General features: G+C 43.9%; 2 protein-coding genes across 2 annotated transcripts; one reads left to right on the forward strand and one right to left on the reverse strand.

The window, feature by feature from the left end:
- Positions 1–976: 976 nt before the first annotated feature.
- Positions 977–13934, forward strand: pdcd4b (programmed cell death 4b). The gene is made up of 12 exons (XM_080520219.1): positions 977–1059; positions 1474–1589; positions 2707–3024; positions 7968–8062; positions 9300–9413; positions 9522–9743; positions 10860–10957; positions 12296–12410; positions 12703–12810; positions 13062–13172; positions 13255–13394; positions 13472–13934. The coding sequence occupies exons 2-12, from the start codon at positions 1547–1549 to the stop codon at positions 13530–13532; spliced, it is 1425 nt and encodes a 474-aa protein (XP_080376345.1). The 5' UTR covers positions 977–1059; positions 1474–1546; the 3' UTR covers positions 13533–13934.
- Positions 13935–14061: 127 nt separating this feature from the next.
- On the reverse strand, positions 14062–15611 carry bbip1 (BBSome interacting protein 1). The gene is made up of 3 exons (XM_080494189.1): positions 15545–15611; positions 15173–15240; positions 14062–14487 (listed from the first exon to the last, which is right to left on the reverse strand). Exons 2-3 carry the CDS (start codon positions 15216–15218, stop codon positions 14330–14332), a joined length of 204 nt encoding a protein of 67 aa, XP_080350315.1. The 5' UTR covers positions 15219–15240; positions 15545–15611; the 3' UTR covers positions 14062–14329.
- Positions 15612–18808: the final 3197 nt, after the last annotated feature.

The raw sequence follows: 18808 nt of genomic DNA on the forward strand, positions 1-18808 counted from the left end.
TTTCACCTTTTCAATTATAATTTATGTATTTCTCATTTTAATTCAAACTGATAAGCAGTAAATACAACGGGTGAATTTAACAAACTTCATTTATAGACATACAGTTGTTTTTTGACATAATTATTCAGATCCTCATACACTTCTGTGTAGAAGAGTTTGTTCTCAATTCAGTAATGGAGTTGGACGTCTTTGTCAATTATCAAAGTTGTCCAGTCCTAATCCATGAAATAAAATGAGTATTTTTAATATTGACAAAATGGTAAAATTAGAAATGTAACTTGTGTAATATAAAAAAAACAATAAATACATCTTCAATGAGGTAATTAGCTCAATAATAAGGTATTTCTGAGACCAATGTATCAATATTAAATGTTATGGTTTTTCCCCCTACAGCACATAATGCCTGATATGAATTAATGTAAGAAATCGTCACTGTTTTCCCCATATATTTTCTTAATTATCTAATATATTCAGAAAAAACAATGCATTTTTTTTAAATTAGACAATTGGGCAAATCCATATAACTCACATAGAAGAAATCAGTAAAATAGTTCTCCTGTTTTAGAACAAGTACCTTGTTGATTAAAACCTATTTCCTAAATAAGAATACATCTATGTTTTTTAATACTTCATCGAGCCCAGTCTGTTTGTGTACGTATTCTTGCAGTGCAGCACCGTCGGAGCTTTTGAGGATGAAGAGAAATGTAACTATTAATTCATGAGAATAAAAACAAATGTATGTATTCTCCGGTCTGGTATGATTGATCATTGATATCTGCGCCAACAACTGCTGACGTGATAAACTTACAAGGAATATATTGCAGTTGCTCTGCAGTGTCGATAGGGGGCAGCACATCATAAACCACGTCGACATTACAGAAGATACGAGAAGAAATATCCGTGCTGGATTCTGATTGGTTAGCTCTTTTAAAAGCCCCACGTCCCTCAGCCAATCACAGTGGAGAAACACTGGCCTACGCGCTTGCGTTGCTGGGTAGGCAAAACAAAATACATCAGCGTTCGTGTCATAGTTTGAAGCTTTGTTGGACACAACAGACGGTCAGTGATTTTATTGTTGGCTATTTAGACTTAACAACGATGCCCAGAGGACACTAATAGATTTAACAAACTCACAATTTGATTTGGAAGATACTTATCGAGCTCGCTGCTCGTCCAAGCTCGGCTTTTTTTTAATCGTTCAACGTTTAGCTTCGACACTAAATAAGTTAGCGCTGCGCAGAAACTGTTTATCTGTAATAATCTTTATCTAAATACGACGTGTTGTTTCGGTACTCTGATCTTGTTGTCTTTGAAAGCGGTACTGCAGCGCTAACGTAACGTTACCCATTGTTTACCAACAGAACGGGGAGACTTTGAATGGGAGGGGGAGGGGGGGGGAGGGGTGTTGTGCTCATCCGGGCACGTCTCCGCCGTCTCGCGCACAATAACGTTAATGTCTTTTTGTCTCTGCAGGTCTCCTCTTCACTTCTGCTTCGTTGCAAAAAAACTATTTTATAGACTGTAAAAACACACAAAAAAACAAATCATGGCAGCTGACTGCGAGGCCTGGCTGAACGCAAACCCCGTCGGTAGGTGTGCGCGCGTGTGTGTGTGTGCGTGCGTGCGTGCGTGTGTGTGTGTGTGCGCGCGCGCGCGCAGACATTTAAATGCCCCTCAGCCGGGCTCGATGTGACTTTTTCATGCGGAAGCGGTTTTCTTGCAGTCTGCAGCTCAACTCGGCACATTTTGTTTTCTTCTGCTCATCATTGCGTCTCACTGTTGCACGTCGAAATAACATCCAGGTGCATCTAAACAAACGAAAAGTGCTTTTTTCGCTCGTCCTTTAAAAGTTTGACTGCTGGGTAAAAACAAAAACAAAACTAACTAACTCAGAAAACGAATGCGTCCCCATGAAAGATGTTTTCAGATACTGGATATTTGATGTCATCCTGCTAAAATATGATAACATCATCTCTGGTATATTACTGATCAGTGCCAACTTTACCTTGGAAGATTGTAAATGCGACACAGTTTCAACGAGGATTTCAATGATTCACAGTTACTGTCTTCATTATTTGTTTTTTCATTTAATTGTTGTTATTGCTTCACAAACCTATTATTTATTCCTATTCATTACTTTTTCTTCTCTTCTGTTTACTGTCCACTTGCTGGTGGAACCATGAAAAATTGTCCAGTTGTGTGACAAATGAAGGAAAATGTTATCTTGAATTATAGAAGACAATTTTATTAACATTTGGAACATTTCGGTTCATGTGTGCAAACTTACGGAATTGTGCTGAAAAAGTAAATGTTCATTATAGTAAATTGGCAAATGAAAGACTTTGACAGGATGAAATACATTTTCTAAGATTGACGGAAATAATTTACACTGATTCTAATAAATATCAGCACTTGACATGCAACAATTGTTCCTGACTTGCATCACTAAATGTATGATTAAATTACATTTTTAATTATTCAGAATCTGATACTTACTGATTCTTAATCTATTAAAAGTAACTTTGTCAAGGGTTTGTTTTTTGTGCATTTGAACTTTGCATTTCACAAACCCACACCACTGAAATACAGACTTGTTTTTCAAAGATATATGAACACTCTTTATTTTATCAGCCTCGAGATTACTTTGAAAATGTAACCATTGGTTTTGAACTGTAATATGAAAATGTATCTCCTCATGTCCGACAGAAGCTCAGGACCTGAGCGACTCCTTCGTGTCGGGCGAGGAGGACAATGGAGGATCACTTCTCTCCAATAAGAACGTCAACAAGGAGATCAATGGAAACTGGTTGTCCACATCGAGCAGCAGCGTCCACGAGGCGCGGCTGAAGGCGAAGGCCAAGCGCAGGCTGAGGAAGAACTCCTCCAGGGACTCGGGCAGGGGGGACTCACTCAGTGACAATGGGGATGCGGTTCGGGGAACCGTGGTGGTTCCCACAAGCCCCAAGAGCAAGCTGCTGGACCGGAAGTCTCGCCTGGGGAAGGGAAGAGGTCTGCCCAAGAAAGGTACAGAAACATGTCGCCTTGAAGAAGGATGTACAACGTCGCTAAGAGATCAACTAATTTGTCATTTTCAAAGGTCAGTCTTTTGCTGAGCCACAGGCAAGTGTAGAGATCATCACAGAGCCGAAGGTGTTTCTCATCCCACTGCTTCAAAGGAGAACCAGGACTTTGTTCCCCACTGTGTCGACGCCTGTTGTCGCTCCCTCCAGGAGTCATTAACCAATTAGCTTACGAACAAATGGCTTACCAGCACATGTTCATTTAAATATCCTTTCTTTTCCTACCATCTGGACAGCCAAGCTTTTGTAGAGATTTCCATAGTCGTTCCAACAGATTATTCAATGTAAAGCAAAGGATGGTTGTCGTTTGAACTCATTGGCTGCCAGTCATTTTCAGAGCGGAGAGCCCCATACTGCCAGCCGTTTTACAGCATTTCGACCGATCTTTCAAGACCCACACAATATTGTGTTCTATGACTATGTAAACAACAAAGGTACCAAGAGAAAAAGTAGACTCTCTTCTTTCATCAAGAAAAGAAAGTTTGTTTCTACCCTTTTCTGTTCTTTAGGAAACGACTGTAGAGCATAGCCTGGTTTTGCCAACAAAAACAATTTTTGACCAAAACACTGAGAAAATGAGCTTTTTGTGAAAAGAAACATGTCGAGCAGAACAGTGACTTTGATGTTTATATTTTTTGCTTTACCGACACCTCACACATCTGAACAGTGTTTCCCTTCTATCAAACAACACTGAGAAAGGACTTTTGATGCACAATGAAACAATTTATTTACAAATACTGTACTTTGAACGCTTGACAAAAAATTACTTTTGCACAGTATGTATGCATGTGTATGTGTGTGTGTGTGTGTGTGTGCAGACAGTAGGACGTGGGGTCACGGCACAGTCACACAGTCCTGCTTGTTCAGCTTGGTGTGGTACGCTGTGAAACTCCCTTGGGTGCAAAGGGACACAACAAGCTGTGCACCACATTTTGGTCTCGCTGCAACGGCCCCTGCAAGTACAGACCCTGCACCTCCTTGCTGGTCTGGACTTGCACCTTGTGGGCATCAGCTGGTTCAGCTTGTGTTTGCCCATCTGTCTGTCAAACCTCAGTAGGGTCAGTGTTGTATGGGGCCCTTGGAGTGCATCGGGTTTCCACCAAGTCCCCACCCGACTCAGCCTCCATATCTTCTACTTCATCCTCCGCCACCTTCTCTTTGCCCCCCGCATGGCGCTTTGCGGTCCAGGACTTCACGACCCTGCGCATGAACTCCAGGAGGGTTATACACTCGCCTGGGTTTCTGGATCTATGAAGAACGTATGCATTAAACATGCATAGTTGGAACAGATAGGCCACAAACTTCTTGGACCAGTTCAGCCACCTTCAGATGAAGGGGTAGTAGACAATGTTTTGGTCCAACTTATCAACCCCATTCATGACCACATTGTAGGCGACAACACACTCTGGCGTGAACTGAGGAACCTTGTCTCTGTGTCCCTTCTGCCACACGTCAACCCTCTGCATCCTGTCTTGGTGGCAGGTTGTCACCATCTTCACTAGACGTTTATTGTCATAATAAAGGAACCGCCATATAATCTGAAATCTGTTCCGTGACATGGTCTGATGGAAATAGGGTGTGGAACCGACACTGGTTTCCATGCATTGCCTCTGCTATGTGGCAGGCTGTCAGGGTGTGCTTGAAAATACTGCCTTGCATACAGGTTGTCTGATCCACTATATGTTGGAGCAGCTCCTCAGTCATTAAAGCTCCAGGAAGTCAGCTGGCTGGTCGGAATCCAGCTCTGGAGCAGCACTCTGGGGTCCAGGGGTTGTGGTGAAGGGGATTTGATTGGGCTGCCCGTTGGCTTGATGCCAGACAGAATCATGCTCATGACCTCTGGTTGATGCACAACCTGTAAATTATAGAAATACAATTACCATAAAAATCCAATTCTTGTTGCTGCTGTGTGATGTGGAGAAAAACTTTTTTTTGACCTTGTCTCTCACACTGCCAGCAGCAGGAGGCTCTCTGCTGGATGCACACTCTGTAAATTAAAATGTCATTCACATCAGTACTGGAAATCAGACGTTACAGTATATAATATTAGTAGGAGGAGGAGAGTCCGGCAGAACTGCTGTCACCATCTTGCTGTGGCGTTGTAAAGAAACTCAAGTCCTTGCGGGTCACAAACGATCAAAGCGAGCCGACACTCCGTGCCCTTTACTCAGCAGGAAACGTTAGTTCCTACCTTGACGTCTTTCGGGGGATGAGTCTCCGCTGCTCCGTCCGGAAGGCGACCACTCATCAGAGGAATCCTGGTCAGGCTCGCTGAAATCACTGAAATCACTGAAATCACTGAAATCACTTGACTCGCCAGACGAGTCTGGCTGTGGAAACGCACACCGTGCACTCCGGCGCCGACTCTCTCCCCTTGGTCCAGGACCGGTCTGATCGTCGCCCATGTTTTTTCCACAACACATATTCTGCTCCGGCGTGAATGAACCACGTTTCTCCATTTTCCACCTCTCTTCCTCTTCTTCGGGCATCTTCCTCTCATGTAAATCTCTCACCCAAAACAAGCACTACTGCCACCGACGGTGATCAGGTTGTCATTACAATTAGTTGCAAGCCTGATCTTGATGGACAAGCTCCGCCAGGCCGTCCACCAGCCCCTCCCATTGAAAAACATAATTGACGTCAATGGCAGTCAATGAGTTAATGGGAAATTTCAAGGTGCTTTCCGGAGGTTCGTGGGACTTTCTATTTGTGTTTGTTACTGAAAGAAGACTTCAGTGTATTCCAGAACGCAGTGATTGCTACTGAGAAATGTGTTCTCCGGTGTGTGCCGCTGAAAATGTTGCATAATGCCTTCCTGCAATTTGTGGTCCGATTTATTTATCAAGCCAGACCTGGCTTCTCTGACCTGCTGGCTTGTTCTCTTACAACCAGCAGTGCCACATTACATGTGTAAAAGGAAATGAGGATTGAAGGTGCAGATCTGATGACATAAGCATGCTATGCCCACTTGGGCCCCTGCAGACAGCGCCACACTTCAGCGCTGGCCGTGGCCAGCAGAACTGGAACACGTCTTGTTTGTTTTGGCACACGGTCTTTCTTGTTGCGTAACCAAACTGCCACTCCGACGAAGCCCTGTGATATGAGCTCTCTGCTTTTTTTTGTGCATTAAAATTTCATGCATTGCAGTTTTCGGAGACGAGAACAAGGGGTGTGCAGGATCTCTGCTGGAGGTGGCTTTGAGAACACAATGTTTCGCTGCCGAAGTGGGATGGTTTCTCACTGCCAATGTGGGCCGAGCTAAATATAGGGACATGTCATATGCCACACACTGGGTGGGACGAGTGGAGATTTTAAAGCACGTCTCAAAAGCTGCTTTGGTACTGGGCTTCTCAAACTGTCTGCAATCTGCTGGTGCTGACCTCACACCCAGCAGATGTTTGCTGTCTGCGTTCATGATGCAGCAGTTGTCGGCATAACGGCAGAAGCCTCAGCGCTGCATGTGCACAAGTGGTATCCATGTGGGGGATAGAAATCCTTTTTGGTTTGTGTGTGTGGACTGTATAGGCAGTTCTCTTGTTTAAATGTGTAAATGTCCCACAATAGACCGGTTATGTTACAGCATGTTTGTCACTGGGATTAAAAAACACTGTAGGCATTGATACAGATTATACTGGATAATGATTAATTTAATAGAAGTGGTGTACGACAGCAAAAGCTTATGCCCACAGCACAAATCCTTTGTGTGATGAACTACAACAGATTAAATTAAGTAAGCCATATGCATTGAAGTTGTAGTTCATGTTCTTTTGGCGGAAGGGTAAGGATGAATGGCTCATGAACGAAAATGAAAATGATCCATTAAAGACAGTGTTCACACTCCCTGGGCCCAGATCAAACATGGAAACAAGCCTTTTGCTCCACAGATTTTCTCCAACAGTAACTCCCATTACGATGCTGTGCGCTGCAGTAAATGCAACATGCTGCAGGTTTGATTGTTTTTGAGGAATCTTTCTGACCTGCTGCCTCTGAAAAGCAGGTGAAACAAACCGGTTGGCAGGAATTCCTCCATTTTGCATGTGATTTGGCATCATCGACGATGAGGTGGAGTGAATGGACACGGTCACTCCCTGAGTTTGTTCTGCTCACAACCTCTTGCTCCTGGATTCAGATAATAATGGAGCCACGCCACATTTCAGTTTGTAGTGTAATGAGCCTTACTTTTTAAATCAGGGTTAACACTTCTTTTTCAACCTCTTCACCTCCTGTACAGGACGTTGTCAATGTTTTCATAAAGTCATAGCAATGGCAGATTGTTAGATTAATATCTTTATGGGGCTACGGTTTCATTGATGCAGCAAAAAAAGAATTGGAACAGTTTTCTTCAACAGAAATTAGCCTGAACTTTGTCTCGTATTTGTTCAGTAAGACTTAAGATGAGAGCTGTTATTGTGTTGTCGTGGTTTGCTTATCAAGCCATTAGAGATATTATTTCTATCATAAATAATTATATATATATATAACTTATTATTGTATCATTGATTGTCAGACATGTGGTTATTGGCAGAGTGACAGATGTTGACAAGCTTCTGAGAAGCTTTTCTGAATCAACGTCTTTGTTTCTGGAGAGATTGTCTTTTATGAGTTGTACGTCTTTTCCAAGGAGGCGTGCTGGGATCATATCTGATTATATTTGAATTACAATGAGTCTCCAAGGCAGTTGGACTTAACAGACTTGTGTCTTTAACTGATTCTAGGTGTCTTAGATGTCCATCATGTTATGTCCTGTGTCATATAGAAAAAAGATGATGGCCTGATGGGCAGACGGACGTGTTTTGGACGTCTATGGCCATTTCTTGCTCAGTGGGAAGAGCGACAGTCATGTTGTTGGATACCATGTCTGACATGACCTCTGACCTTTGTGTGCAGGCGGGGCCGGAGGAAAAGGTGTCTGGGGCAGATCTGGTGAGGTTTACGGACCAGAGGAAGTCGATGAGAAGGATCCAAACTATGATGAAGCTCAGGTAATCGCCGCAGTGTTCGCAGTGCAGCGTGTGATTTTCTTTACAAGATCAGCCCAGCAGTGTTCACTTTGTGTGGAGTTTGTACCGCCCTACTGTTACTTGGATTGTAAAATGCTTGGTTGGGATGTCCATCCATACATCCATTGTCTCCCGCTTCTCTGGGGCCGTGTCACAGTGGCAGCAGTTTGTGCAGGGTTGCCCAGACTCCCCTCGCCCCAGAAACTTCCTCCAGCTCTTCCAGTGGCACCCCAAGGTGTTCCCAGCCCAGCTGAGAGACATCGTCCCTCCAGGGTGTCCTAGGTCTGTCCTGAGGCCTCCTACTGGAGGGACATGCCCAGAATGCCTCCCTGGGGAGGCGTCCATCCCAAACAGATGGCCGAGCACCTCACCCTATCTCTAAGGGTGATGAGCTCCTCACCCTATCTTTAAGGGTGACTGAGCTCCTCACCCTATCTCTAAGGGTGACTGAGCTCCTTCCCCTATCTCTAAGGGTGACTGAGCTCCTCCCCCTATCTCTAAGGGTGACTGAGCCCCTCACCCTATCTCTAAGGGTGACTGAGCTCCTCCCCCTGTCTCTAAGGGTGACTGAGCTCCTCCCCCTATCTCTAAGGGTGACTGAGCTCCTCCCCCTCTCTCTAAGGGTGACTGAGCTCCTCACCCTATCTCTAAGGGTGACTGAGCTCCTCCCCCTATCTCTAAGGGTGACTGAGCTCCTCACCCTCTCTCTAAGGGTGACTGAGCTCCTCCCCCTATCTCTAAGGGTGACTGAGCTCCTCACCCTATCTCTAAGGGTGACTGAGCTCCTCACCCTATCTCTAAGGGTGACTGAGCTCCTCACCCTCTCTCTAAGGGTGACTGAGCTCCTCCCCCTATCTCTAAGGGTGACTGAGCTCCTCACCCTATCTCTAAGGGTACGCCCAGCCACCCTACGGAGGAAGCTCATTTCGGCCGCTTGTATCCGGGATCTGGTTCTTTCGGTCATGACCCATAGTTCATGACCATAGGTGAGGGGAGGAACGAAGATCGACCGGTAAATCGAGAGCTTTGCTTTTTGGCTCAGCTCCTTCTTCACCACGACGGACCGATACAACGTCCGCATGACTGCAGACGCTGCACCGATCCGCCTGTCCATCTCACGCTCCATCTCCCCCAATTGTGAACAAGACCCCGAGGTACTGGAACTTTTCCTTGGGATGTACTTTTCAGAAACGTATATGTGATGTGATTGTGTCGACAGGAAAACTGTGTGTATGAGACCATGGCTCCCCCACTGGAAGAAAAGGACTTTGAGAAGACGGTCACCCCGATAGTGCAAGAATACTTTGAACATGGAGACACAAAGGAAGTAGCTGTACGTGCTGTACCGTGTAACTAATACCATGAATCAAGCACATGAGAAACTGAAGAGATTTTTTATAGAAGGCCCTCCATCGAGCTAAATGCTCCGTTGCGTCTGCAGGAGCTTTTGGCGGAGTTGAACCTGGGGTCCATGCGGAGCAAGGTGCCCTCGTTGGCTGTGTCGCTGGCCCTGGAGGCTAAAGCCAGCCACCGGGAGCTGACCTCCAGGCTGCTGGCCAACCTGTGTGGGCCCGTCCTGTCCCACAGCGACATGGAGAGCTCCTTCGACAAGCTGCTGAGAGAGCTGCCAGATCTGGTCCTGGACACCCCCGGGGCCCCGCAGGTGAGCCTGGTTCCGTATGTCTTCTGGAGCCCCACGTTACTGCGAAAATATACTGATGCAAGATAACCCTAACCTCTATGACATCAACAAATATACAGAACCAGGAGCTTCCACTTCAACACACCCACACATTGGGAATCACTGTTCTGCTGCTGCATCTTGATTTGAAATTGCATCAAATCGTGATAAACTGAAATACTGAAGAGTTTGATCAAATTAAAACTGATAAAAAATTACATTAAATCTCTTTCTTATTTCGACTGTAGAATCGTTGTTACTTTGTGTTCCCATCTAATCAGTCATGTAACAGATGCTAGACAAATGCTTCCAGGCGTCCCTCTCTGCTGAGAGCTGGCTTTCTGCGTAAAGGGTTAAAAGCTGGGGGAACGGCGCCGGGGTTTGCTGAGCTGCTGTGTGACACAGAGAGCCAGTGTGTATATTTGAGCTGTCCCTCCTTTTCAGCCTGCACAGACATGAGATCTCTGGCTATTGTCTGCCTGCACTTGCAAAATGCAAGCTCAGCAAAGGACGCTAAAAGGGTTATTGGTCGTCCTTCCCCTTCACCCCCTCCTTCCTCTGTCTCTTTCGGTCTTGCTGGTCATTTCGCTGCCTCTCTCTCAGTTTTCAGAGTTTAATGGAACATTGTGTTGGTGCCCTGCCCCCACGTCCTTCCCTCTGCTCTGTCACTCTCGTTTTGGGTGATACACACACTTTTCCTCTGCGCGGCTGCCGCTCCAGCCACAGTGAGATGGAGCTGCCTCTGGTCTGTACAGGAACAATGAGCACAGGCTTTGTGGAGGCCAGAAGAGCAGAGCCAGCTCTTTCGTTTCCCTAAATCACAGTCACAGGACTGTAAACAACCACACGCCTCCAAGGCCACCGTCACTCCTCTGTTCTGTTGTGGAGCTCCAAACCAAACGCTGTTGTCCATGATTGACCAACATTTTACATCAGATAATAAACACTCTGCTCTCTACGCTCTCTCTCCCCCCCCCCCCCCCAGACTGAACAGCAACCTGATGGCTGGGCGCCCTCTCCACTGCGTTTGGCTCAACGTGATGCTCTGTAATGTGTTTGGGCTTGTTTACACGTTTGTCTTCTGTCTTCCCCTCCCAGTTGGTCGGACAATTCATCGCCCGAGCCGTCAGCGACCAAATATTATCCAAGAGCTACATTGAGAGCTACAAAGGCCGAGTTGACTGTGAATACACAAGGTATATCACAACTGTGACTTTAGTGGACAGTAGCTGCATGTGCATGAGGTCTTATGTTATTATGGGAATGTTTTCATGTTTTCATGTTTGTGCTGATTAGATTAGTCTGACTACAAAAGTTAAAGACCAACTGTATAGTTGGTTATATGATGGTTAATGAATTTCACTGGTAGAGCTGTGTGAGCAGCCCCAAACTTCTTTACATCACACACACACACACACACACACACACACACACACACACACACACACACACACACACACACACACACACACACACACACACACACCGTCACTCCAATGGGAGCAGTTTGGGGTTCAGTGTCTTGCCCAAGGACACTTTGGTATGTAAAGCAGGCAGAGATGGCAATTGAACCTGCAACCTTCCGATTGGGAGACGACCGCTTTACCAAACAAGCTATACCGCCCCTGATATATATTTAAATATGGCTGTATATTTTTGATTCATGCAAAGTTACATTCCAAAACCAAGCATTAATCAGTCCCGTTTGCTAACCTATTGGAAATACATTTACATGATAGATAAATTAGTCGATGGACTCATGCTAACCTATTGGAAATACATTTACATGATAGATAAATTAGTCGATGGACTCATGCTAACCTATTGGAAATACATTTACATGATAGATAAATTAGTCGATGGACTCATGCTAACCTATTGGAAATACATTTACATGATAGATAAATTAGTCGATGGATTCATTAAACTTTTAACTTCCTGAAAAAGTCATCAGTTTGTGTCGCCAACACACCATCTTTTTTTATTTTTTACCTTCGATTTGCCGTGAAAGAAACCCGCTCTCCCTAACAGTCGGCCGTGATCAATGATTTTAGCACCAATGCTCTAAATTCTACTTAGAAAAACAACATGTACAGAATTTCTCTGCGGGATGTTTCCCACAATCAACGATTCCTTCTGTAATGTCATTTTGATCCAGGTAACGAGACCAAACATAGTAGTTCTGTGTAAAAAAACAAAAGTTTCTCCTCAGTTCACATAAAACCTGGTGGAGGTTTTCTTGCGTCAAGCAGAAGATTTTGACTCGATTCCACCAAGTTGGATGATCAAAGCTCCAGCTGAGCTGCACTGAAGGTTTCACACATCTTTTGAAGTGAACAGAAAGTTTCAAACCCAAGAGCATCACCAGTGGGGACGTGAGCTTTGTCTCCGTGACCAACTACATCTTTAGTAATAATGTCCTCTCAACACAAATCTGTCATGAATGATGAAAAGAGCAAAACACCACAAACCGAGCTGCAGAGTAAGTCCTGTGTGGAGCAGAGCATTAATAACAGGGTGTGTGTTGTGGTCAGGGCGGCCCTGGACCGGGCGGCCGTGCTGCTGAAGATGAACATGGGGGGGCTTCGCATCGACCAGCAGTGGGGAGCCGGCGGGGGGCAGAGGCCCGTCATGCAACTGGTTAAAGAGGTAAATTATCCAACAGTTGTACCGATACCGCTCCTGGTTCAAATACTCATATCGGTACTTCCTCTTGGCAAGGAGCTAAAGGTTAGTACTTGTACTCGTGCTATTAAAAAGTCCATCCGTAGTTATTGATATATTGTGTCTGTGTTTTGTTTAGATCCTCAAATCTATTTTTAGGCATTGAAGTCATAAAGTTTGAACTGAGGAAGAAAAGGAAACTGAAATCCTGCGTGTTGTTTCGAGCGCCGTGGTTGATGATGGAATCATGGCTGGCGTGTTTTCTGTCTACCATCAGATGAACCTGTTGTTGAAGGAGTACATCCTGTCTGGAGATATCAAAGAGGCTGAGAGATGTCTGCGAGATCTGGAAGTTCCCCATTTCCACCACGAGTTTGTCTATGAGGTAAATGTCCAGGGGGGCGATGAAGAGGAGATCTGCCCCGGAGCTGCTGGGACTCCATCCTCACAGTTCTGTGTTTCAGCCTGTGGGACACTTTGTCACGTCGATGTGCACTTTGAGGTAGATGTGTTGTAATATTGCTTCCTGTGAGGCGTAAACTCCCTGTGGTCCTGGAGTCCACTTCCCCAACGCCTCCTTTGTGACACTGGCGAGCCGTTTGCGTCCTGAAACGAGGGTTGTGCTGGTTTTCCCAGGCCATCGTCATGGTGTTGGAGTCCAAAGGTGACAAAACGTTCAAAATGATCCTGCAGCTTCTCAAGTCTCTGTCAGCCTCCTCCGTCATCACCGTGGACCAAATGAGAAGGGTATACTGCCACCTGCTGTCCAGCTTTGCATTCTGTTTGCAAAGGTTTGGGGTTGAAAGCGACTCTGCTTCTTGTCCTCCAGGGTTACGAGAGAGTTTATATGGACATTGCTGAAATCAACATCGATGTCCCACGTGCTTACTTCATCCTGGAGCAATTTGTTGACCAAAGCTTTAATACAGGAGTCATAGATGTAAAGTTAAGAGATCTCTGCCCCTGTCGGTAGGTGTTGTCGCTTTATTTTTGTACAATTCAGGATACATGTGTTTGTTCATCAGGTTGTTGAATTTTCTCCTCAGGGGTCGGAAGAGATTTGTCAGCGAGGGAGACGGTGGAGTCGTCAAACTTGAAAGCTACTGAGGCCATCTTTTTACGTGCCAGATTTCTGGAAAGCAAGAGGACGGAGCTACTTTTTCTACCTGCATATTTTTCACAAAATTGCCGGGTACAAGTTTCGTCCTTTGCAACAGTTAGACAAATGTACATTTCAGAGGTGAGGTATTGAGAAAAAAATACAAATACAGCACTTTTTTTTGAAACTGAAGTAAATCACTTTTGTCAAAGTTGTTTCAATATAAACATTTACATAAGCTATAGCCCTTCAAGTGCCACACCTCTCAGTGTCAGTCATTCCATGTTGTTCTGTACAGTATTTTCTTGACTTCACTGCCACTCCTTTTGTGTTTTCTAGAAAGCAGTGTTTGTAAAGAGATGACTGGTTTGTGTCAAGAGCTTTATAAAAGAGTATGAAAAAAATAAAAAGGGGAGTATGGTGTTCATTTTAAGATGACTTTCCTTATTGTGCTTGCATCTCTTGCTTTCAGAACACACTTGGACACTTTCACAGGACTTGTTTGCAAAAAATAGGCCAAAGATATCGGTGTCGTCATTAAATCAATATTTATTATCTTCACCTGTAGCTATGCTTTGCCCACATTAGTTTCTCTGCATCTGAGAAGCTGCTGCTAGACAAGGTGCAGACTAACAGATCCAACCACAGTGAGGGAGCACACAGGTACTGAAGCTCTCCAGCACATTCCAAACCAATTCATGTCCTTACAAATCATTCTCCATATGCGTTTGAACATGTGGAGCTCATTCTAACCATCGGAAGGAATATTTTGTCTCTTGTTCGGAATCCTGTCGGGGGGGGGGCGCTACTGCGTTTCCTCCTTCATGGCCAGTTCTTGCTGTTTGACGGCCTCCTGAGCCTCCATCTGCATCTTCTCCAGTTTCTCAAGCGTGACGGATTTGAGTGGCAGTAGCTTTGGCTTGCACAGGACCATGGTGGGCACATCTTCCATAGAAAGCTGCCCTGTCGGTGTTGGAAAAGTCAAAAACACATGACTTCTCACATTCCTGCAGCCACAATTGGCCTTAAAAAAAGGATGCAAAGATACAGAGTTGAAGTGTACATTTTTGTGAGAAAAACCTGTTTTCAATTAAGTTGCTTAGTGACTTGGAGACAGACATTACTGTCTGCATATGTTTTGAATAATATACTTAATTTAAAATGTATGGGTGATTGTTTAGCAAATCGGCATGATTTTTAATGTCATGGCATTTTTCTTAAATGTTTTGATCCTGGTTTCTCTGAACCTTTAATGTACTGCTGCCCGTCTTAGCCAGCATCACTCTCGAAAAAGAGATTTTTAATCTCAACGAGGTTTTCCTGGTAAAATAAAAATATATATTTTTTAAACTATACAATTGAACGTTTTAACTGCAACATGGATATCTCAATTTTGAAGTCCTATAAATTAGTCTTCATACTTATGTAATGTCACAGATCAGACACATTGTGAATGTCCCAATGATGCATTCAGAAATGACACACAGGTGTCTGCACTCATTCGATACCAAGGGTTGGAATGTATGAAGGAAGCTGAGCGAAAGCAACACGGAGGGAGCATCTGAAGGATTCTTTTCATTTATGCAAACTGCTCGTGCGTTTTGAATCCACTGGCACTCGGATAAACAATAAGTCCTGTGGTACAAACCTTGTTTGGGCAGAACTTCTCTGAATGTCGTCTTGAGTTCTGGCATAGTGTTTCTTCAGGGTGCAGTTCTGCAAGTGAAGCATGACTTTTAACACAGATTGAAGAGAATTGACGCAGCAGTGTCATATCATCATCAGCTGCAGCAAATCAAACAAAACAAAACAAACATTAAATGTACATTACAGCCAGCCAGATTAGGGAATGTTGATTTGGGAATTAGCCTAGCACAAAGGCTCTACGAGCAAAACAGGCCGAGACAAAACCGTCTTTTAACAAACTGCCGGTCAACTATCGTAACGGTGATATTAAAAACATTTCCTCAAATCAAACATCAAAATTATTCTACAGAAATGTTTTTGGAGTAAATCCCACCTGCAGCTCCGGGTTAAGCTTATTGTTGTCAAGCCAACGAGTTCGCCAGGATCACGTGATCTTCTTCTGCCTCTGCCTTTCCTCTGAGCACAGCGCTTCACTGACATCTGCAGGCGGTGGCGGGAACTGCAGGGCTGAAAAGTTCAACCTCAAAACTCAAGTTTTCTGTTCTAAAAATGAGCCTTTGACTTTAATCGGCGCATGGATCTTATAGTATTCGTTGACCTGAATTTTGTTTGTGATATAGTCTCGTGTGGAAATCCACTTGTATCGACAACATCTCACTGTGACTGAATTGTAGTGTGTTTGCTGTTTTTCTATTCAACTTTATATATTCTCCATTTCATTTTGCACAGTGGATTTAAAAAAAATATATATATATTTCTGTCATGCTTCTTGTGTAGGATGTAAATCAAGGTATTATCATCTTATTAAAGTTTTTCTTTGCTGCTATCTGTTATTTTTGAAAGGTTCCTTTTTAAAAGTTATATACTCACTGATTGTGGCCACATTTCTGAAACACTTGCCTCCTTTTACCCTGACTTCAGATGAATGTGTGACTTGATCAGACATTATTTATTTTCCTGACCTGCTTCATATCATCAATGCTGCTCGGTTAAATTATGGTGTCAACATTTTATTATACGCACGTCCAAACTTTCACTTTCGTAAACTGGACTTTCTCACAAGCAACTGTAAAACACTGAAATTGCCTCCCGATTCAGACGAGATACCCAGCTCCTCTGCATACCATCACAGATAAATGAAAAACATATTTATTCTTGATTGTTTTTCAAAGTTATTCCTTATTAATATTAATATTATGCAGACTTGTTATTGTTTGTAGTAAGTTCTCTGCATCTGAGAAGCTACTGCCAGACAAGGTGCAGACTAACGTCACATCACAGATCCAATGATTTTATTATGACTAGTCCCCTCCAAAAGTATTGGAATGGCAAGGCGGATTCATTTGTTTTTGTTGCATACTGAAGACATTTGAGTTTCAGATCAAAACATGAGTATGAGACAAAGTTCAGAATTTCAGCTTTTAGTGGTTTAACACATCTAGATGTGTTAAACCACTCAGGACAGAACACCTTTTGTTTGAAGCCACCCACTTTTTTAGCAAAAAGTGAGCAAATGTATTGGAACAGACTTTATTAAATTAACTTAAATTGAATAATATTTAATATTTGGCGGCATAACCCTTATTTGCAATAACTGCATCAAGCCTGTGACCCACTGACTTCATCAGACTGTTGCGTTCATCCTTTGAAATGCTTTTCCAGGCCTTTAATGCAGCGTCTTTCAGTTCTTGTGTGTTTCTTCCTTCAGCGTCCTCTTCAGGAGGTAAAACTGCTGTTGGGTTGAGGTCAGGTGATTGACTGGGTCAGTCAAGACCGGCCACTTTCCCCCCCTGATGAAGTCCTTGTTGTGTTGGCACTGTGTTTTGGGTCATTGTCTTGTTGCAGGCTGAAGCTTCTCCCCTTGAGTTTGGATGCATTTTTCTGTGAATTGCCAGACAAAATGGTTTTGTAGACTTCAGAATTCCTTCTGCTGCTCCCATCAGAAGGTACATCATCAATAAAGACTAGTGAGGCCGTTCCAGAAGCAGCCATGCAAACCCAAGCCGTGACGTTACCTCCACCATGTGTCACAGTGTGTGTTGGATCATAAGCAGATCCTTTCTTTCTCCATACGTTGGCCCGCCCATCACTTTGGTAGAGGTTCATCTTGGTCTCGTCACTCCATAAAACTTTGTTCCAAAACATCTCTGCTTCTTTGCAAAATCCAGTCTGGCCTTCTGATTGTTTTTGCTGGTGAGTGGTTAGCATCTTGTGGCGTGGCCTCTGGCCTCCATATGTCTTCTCTCGAAGTCTTCTTCCAACAGTCGAGTGTGAGACCATCAAGCCTGCCCTGTGGAGGTTGCCAGTGATGTCACTGGCTGTTGGCTCTGGGTGTTTCTTCACAGCTCTCACAAGCTCTCAGTTATCCACTGCTGTTGCTCCCCTTGGCTGACCTGTTCGATGTCTGTTGGTCAGTCCACCAGTAGCTTCTTTCTTTTTCAGGGCATTCCAAATTGTTGTATTGGCTATGTCCCATGTTTGTGCAATAGCTCTGATCGGTTTTCCCTCTTCTCTCAGCTTCACAATGGTTTGCTTTTCTCCCATAGACAGCTCCCTGATTTCCATGTTTGCTTCACAGCAAATGCAGTTTTGACAGGTGAGACCCAGAGCCAAAAACAAGCACTACCTAATGTTAAGCAATCAATCAAAACGGCAACGAGAAACACTCATCAGTCACATGTTCCAACACTTTGGCTCACTTGAAAAGTGGGAGGGTTCAAACAACAGGTGCTCTGTCCGGAGTAGTTTCACACACCTACATGGAAAGACATGAAATAAAAGCTGCAATTCTGAACTTTTGTCTCATATTCATGTTTTGATCCGAAACTCAAATGTTTTCCATATCCAACACACACACACACACACACACACACACACACACACACACACACACACACACACACACACACACACACACACACACACACACACACACACACACACACACACACACACACACACACACACACACACATTTATATATTAAATTCTTTAGACTATTATACAGTTTTGGCTTTCACTTCTATCAATCTATTGTCTTGAAATTCTTCCTCAGTGATATAATTTGACCCATTTCATCTTTGGTGTGACAATGATTGGTAGGAGTTTTTTAATGCTCATGCAGGAAACACATGCAAACTGCAAGGGAAGTAAGGCAGCAGTGCCAACAACTGCACCAAAAGCTCCCTGGTTTTTATTCTCGACATATATCATACTGTAAAAAGAAATTCACATTGTAACACGACCGTGTTACAATGTGACGCCCCAAAAAATACAATTAAATCAACTGTTAAGTATCACAAACTGCCAAACCTGTTTGTGGCCCCAATTGAGCACTGACATAAAGCGGCCATGCTAAAATGCAAAATAACCAGAGACAAAGACAGAAAATCTAACAATAGATTGAAAATGAAGAAAAACAGACAAGTAGACAAAGAATGTGGGAGAAAACGACCAGCACAAGGCCACAAACAGGAACGTACAGAAGTGTGAAACAACCCCAGAGAGGCACAAAGTGATCAAAATGGAACAGAAGGAGACAGAAAACGATCTAGTGTGAGTCAGCCTCCTCTTCAGCCTGGACCATGGACATACACATGAGAACAGATTACAACATGAGAATCGCTGTACCCTCGCT

The sequence above is a fragment of the Blennius ocellaris genome, assembly GCF_963422515.1.
Source record: "Blennius ocellaris genome assembly, chromosome: 3".
NCBI classification, from domain to species: Eukaryota; Metazoa; Chordata; class Actinopteri; order Blenniiformes; family Blenniidae; genus Blennius; species Blennius ocellaris.

What these genes read in the sequence shown, in the direction of transcription:
- pdcd4b (XM_080520219.1), top strand. Translation starts at nt 1,547, where the DNA reads ATGGCAGCTGACTGCGAGGCCTGGCTGAACGCAAACCCCGTCG. An exon ending in ACACCCCCGGGGCCCCGCAG is followed by an intron (nt 9,744 to 10,859) that starts GTGAGCCTGGTT and finishes TTCCCCTCCCAG; the next exon opens with TTGGTCGGACAATTCATCGC. An exon ending in TCATGCAACTGGTTAAAGAG is followed by an intron (nt 12,411 to 12,702) that starts GTAAATTATCCA and finishes GTCTACCATCAG; the next exon opens with ATGAACCTGTTGTTGAAGGA.
- bbip1 (XM_080494189.1), bottom strand. Translation starts at nt 15,218, where the DNA reads ATGCCAGAACTCAAGACGACATTCAGAGAAGTTCTGCCCAAACAAG. An exon ending in AGAAGTTCTGCCCAAACAAG is followed by an intron (nt 14,488 to 15,172) that starts GTTTGTACCACA and finishes CAACACCGACAG; the next exon opens with GGCAGCTTTCTATGGAAGAT.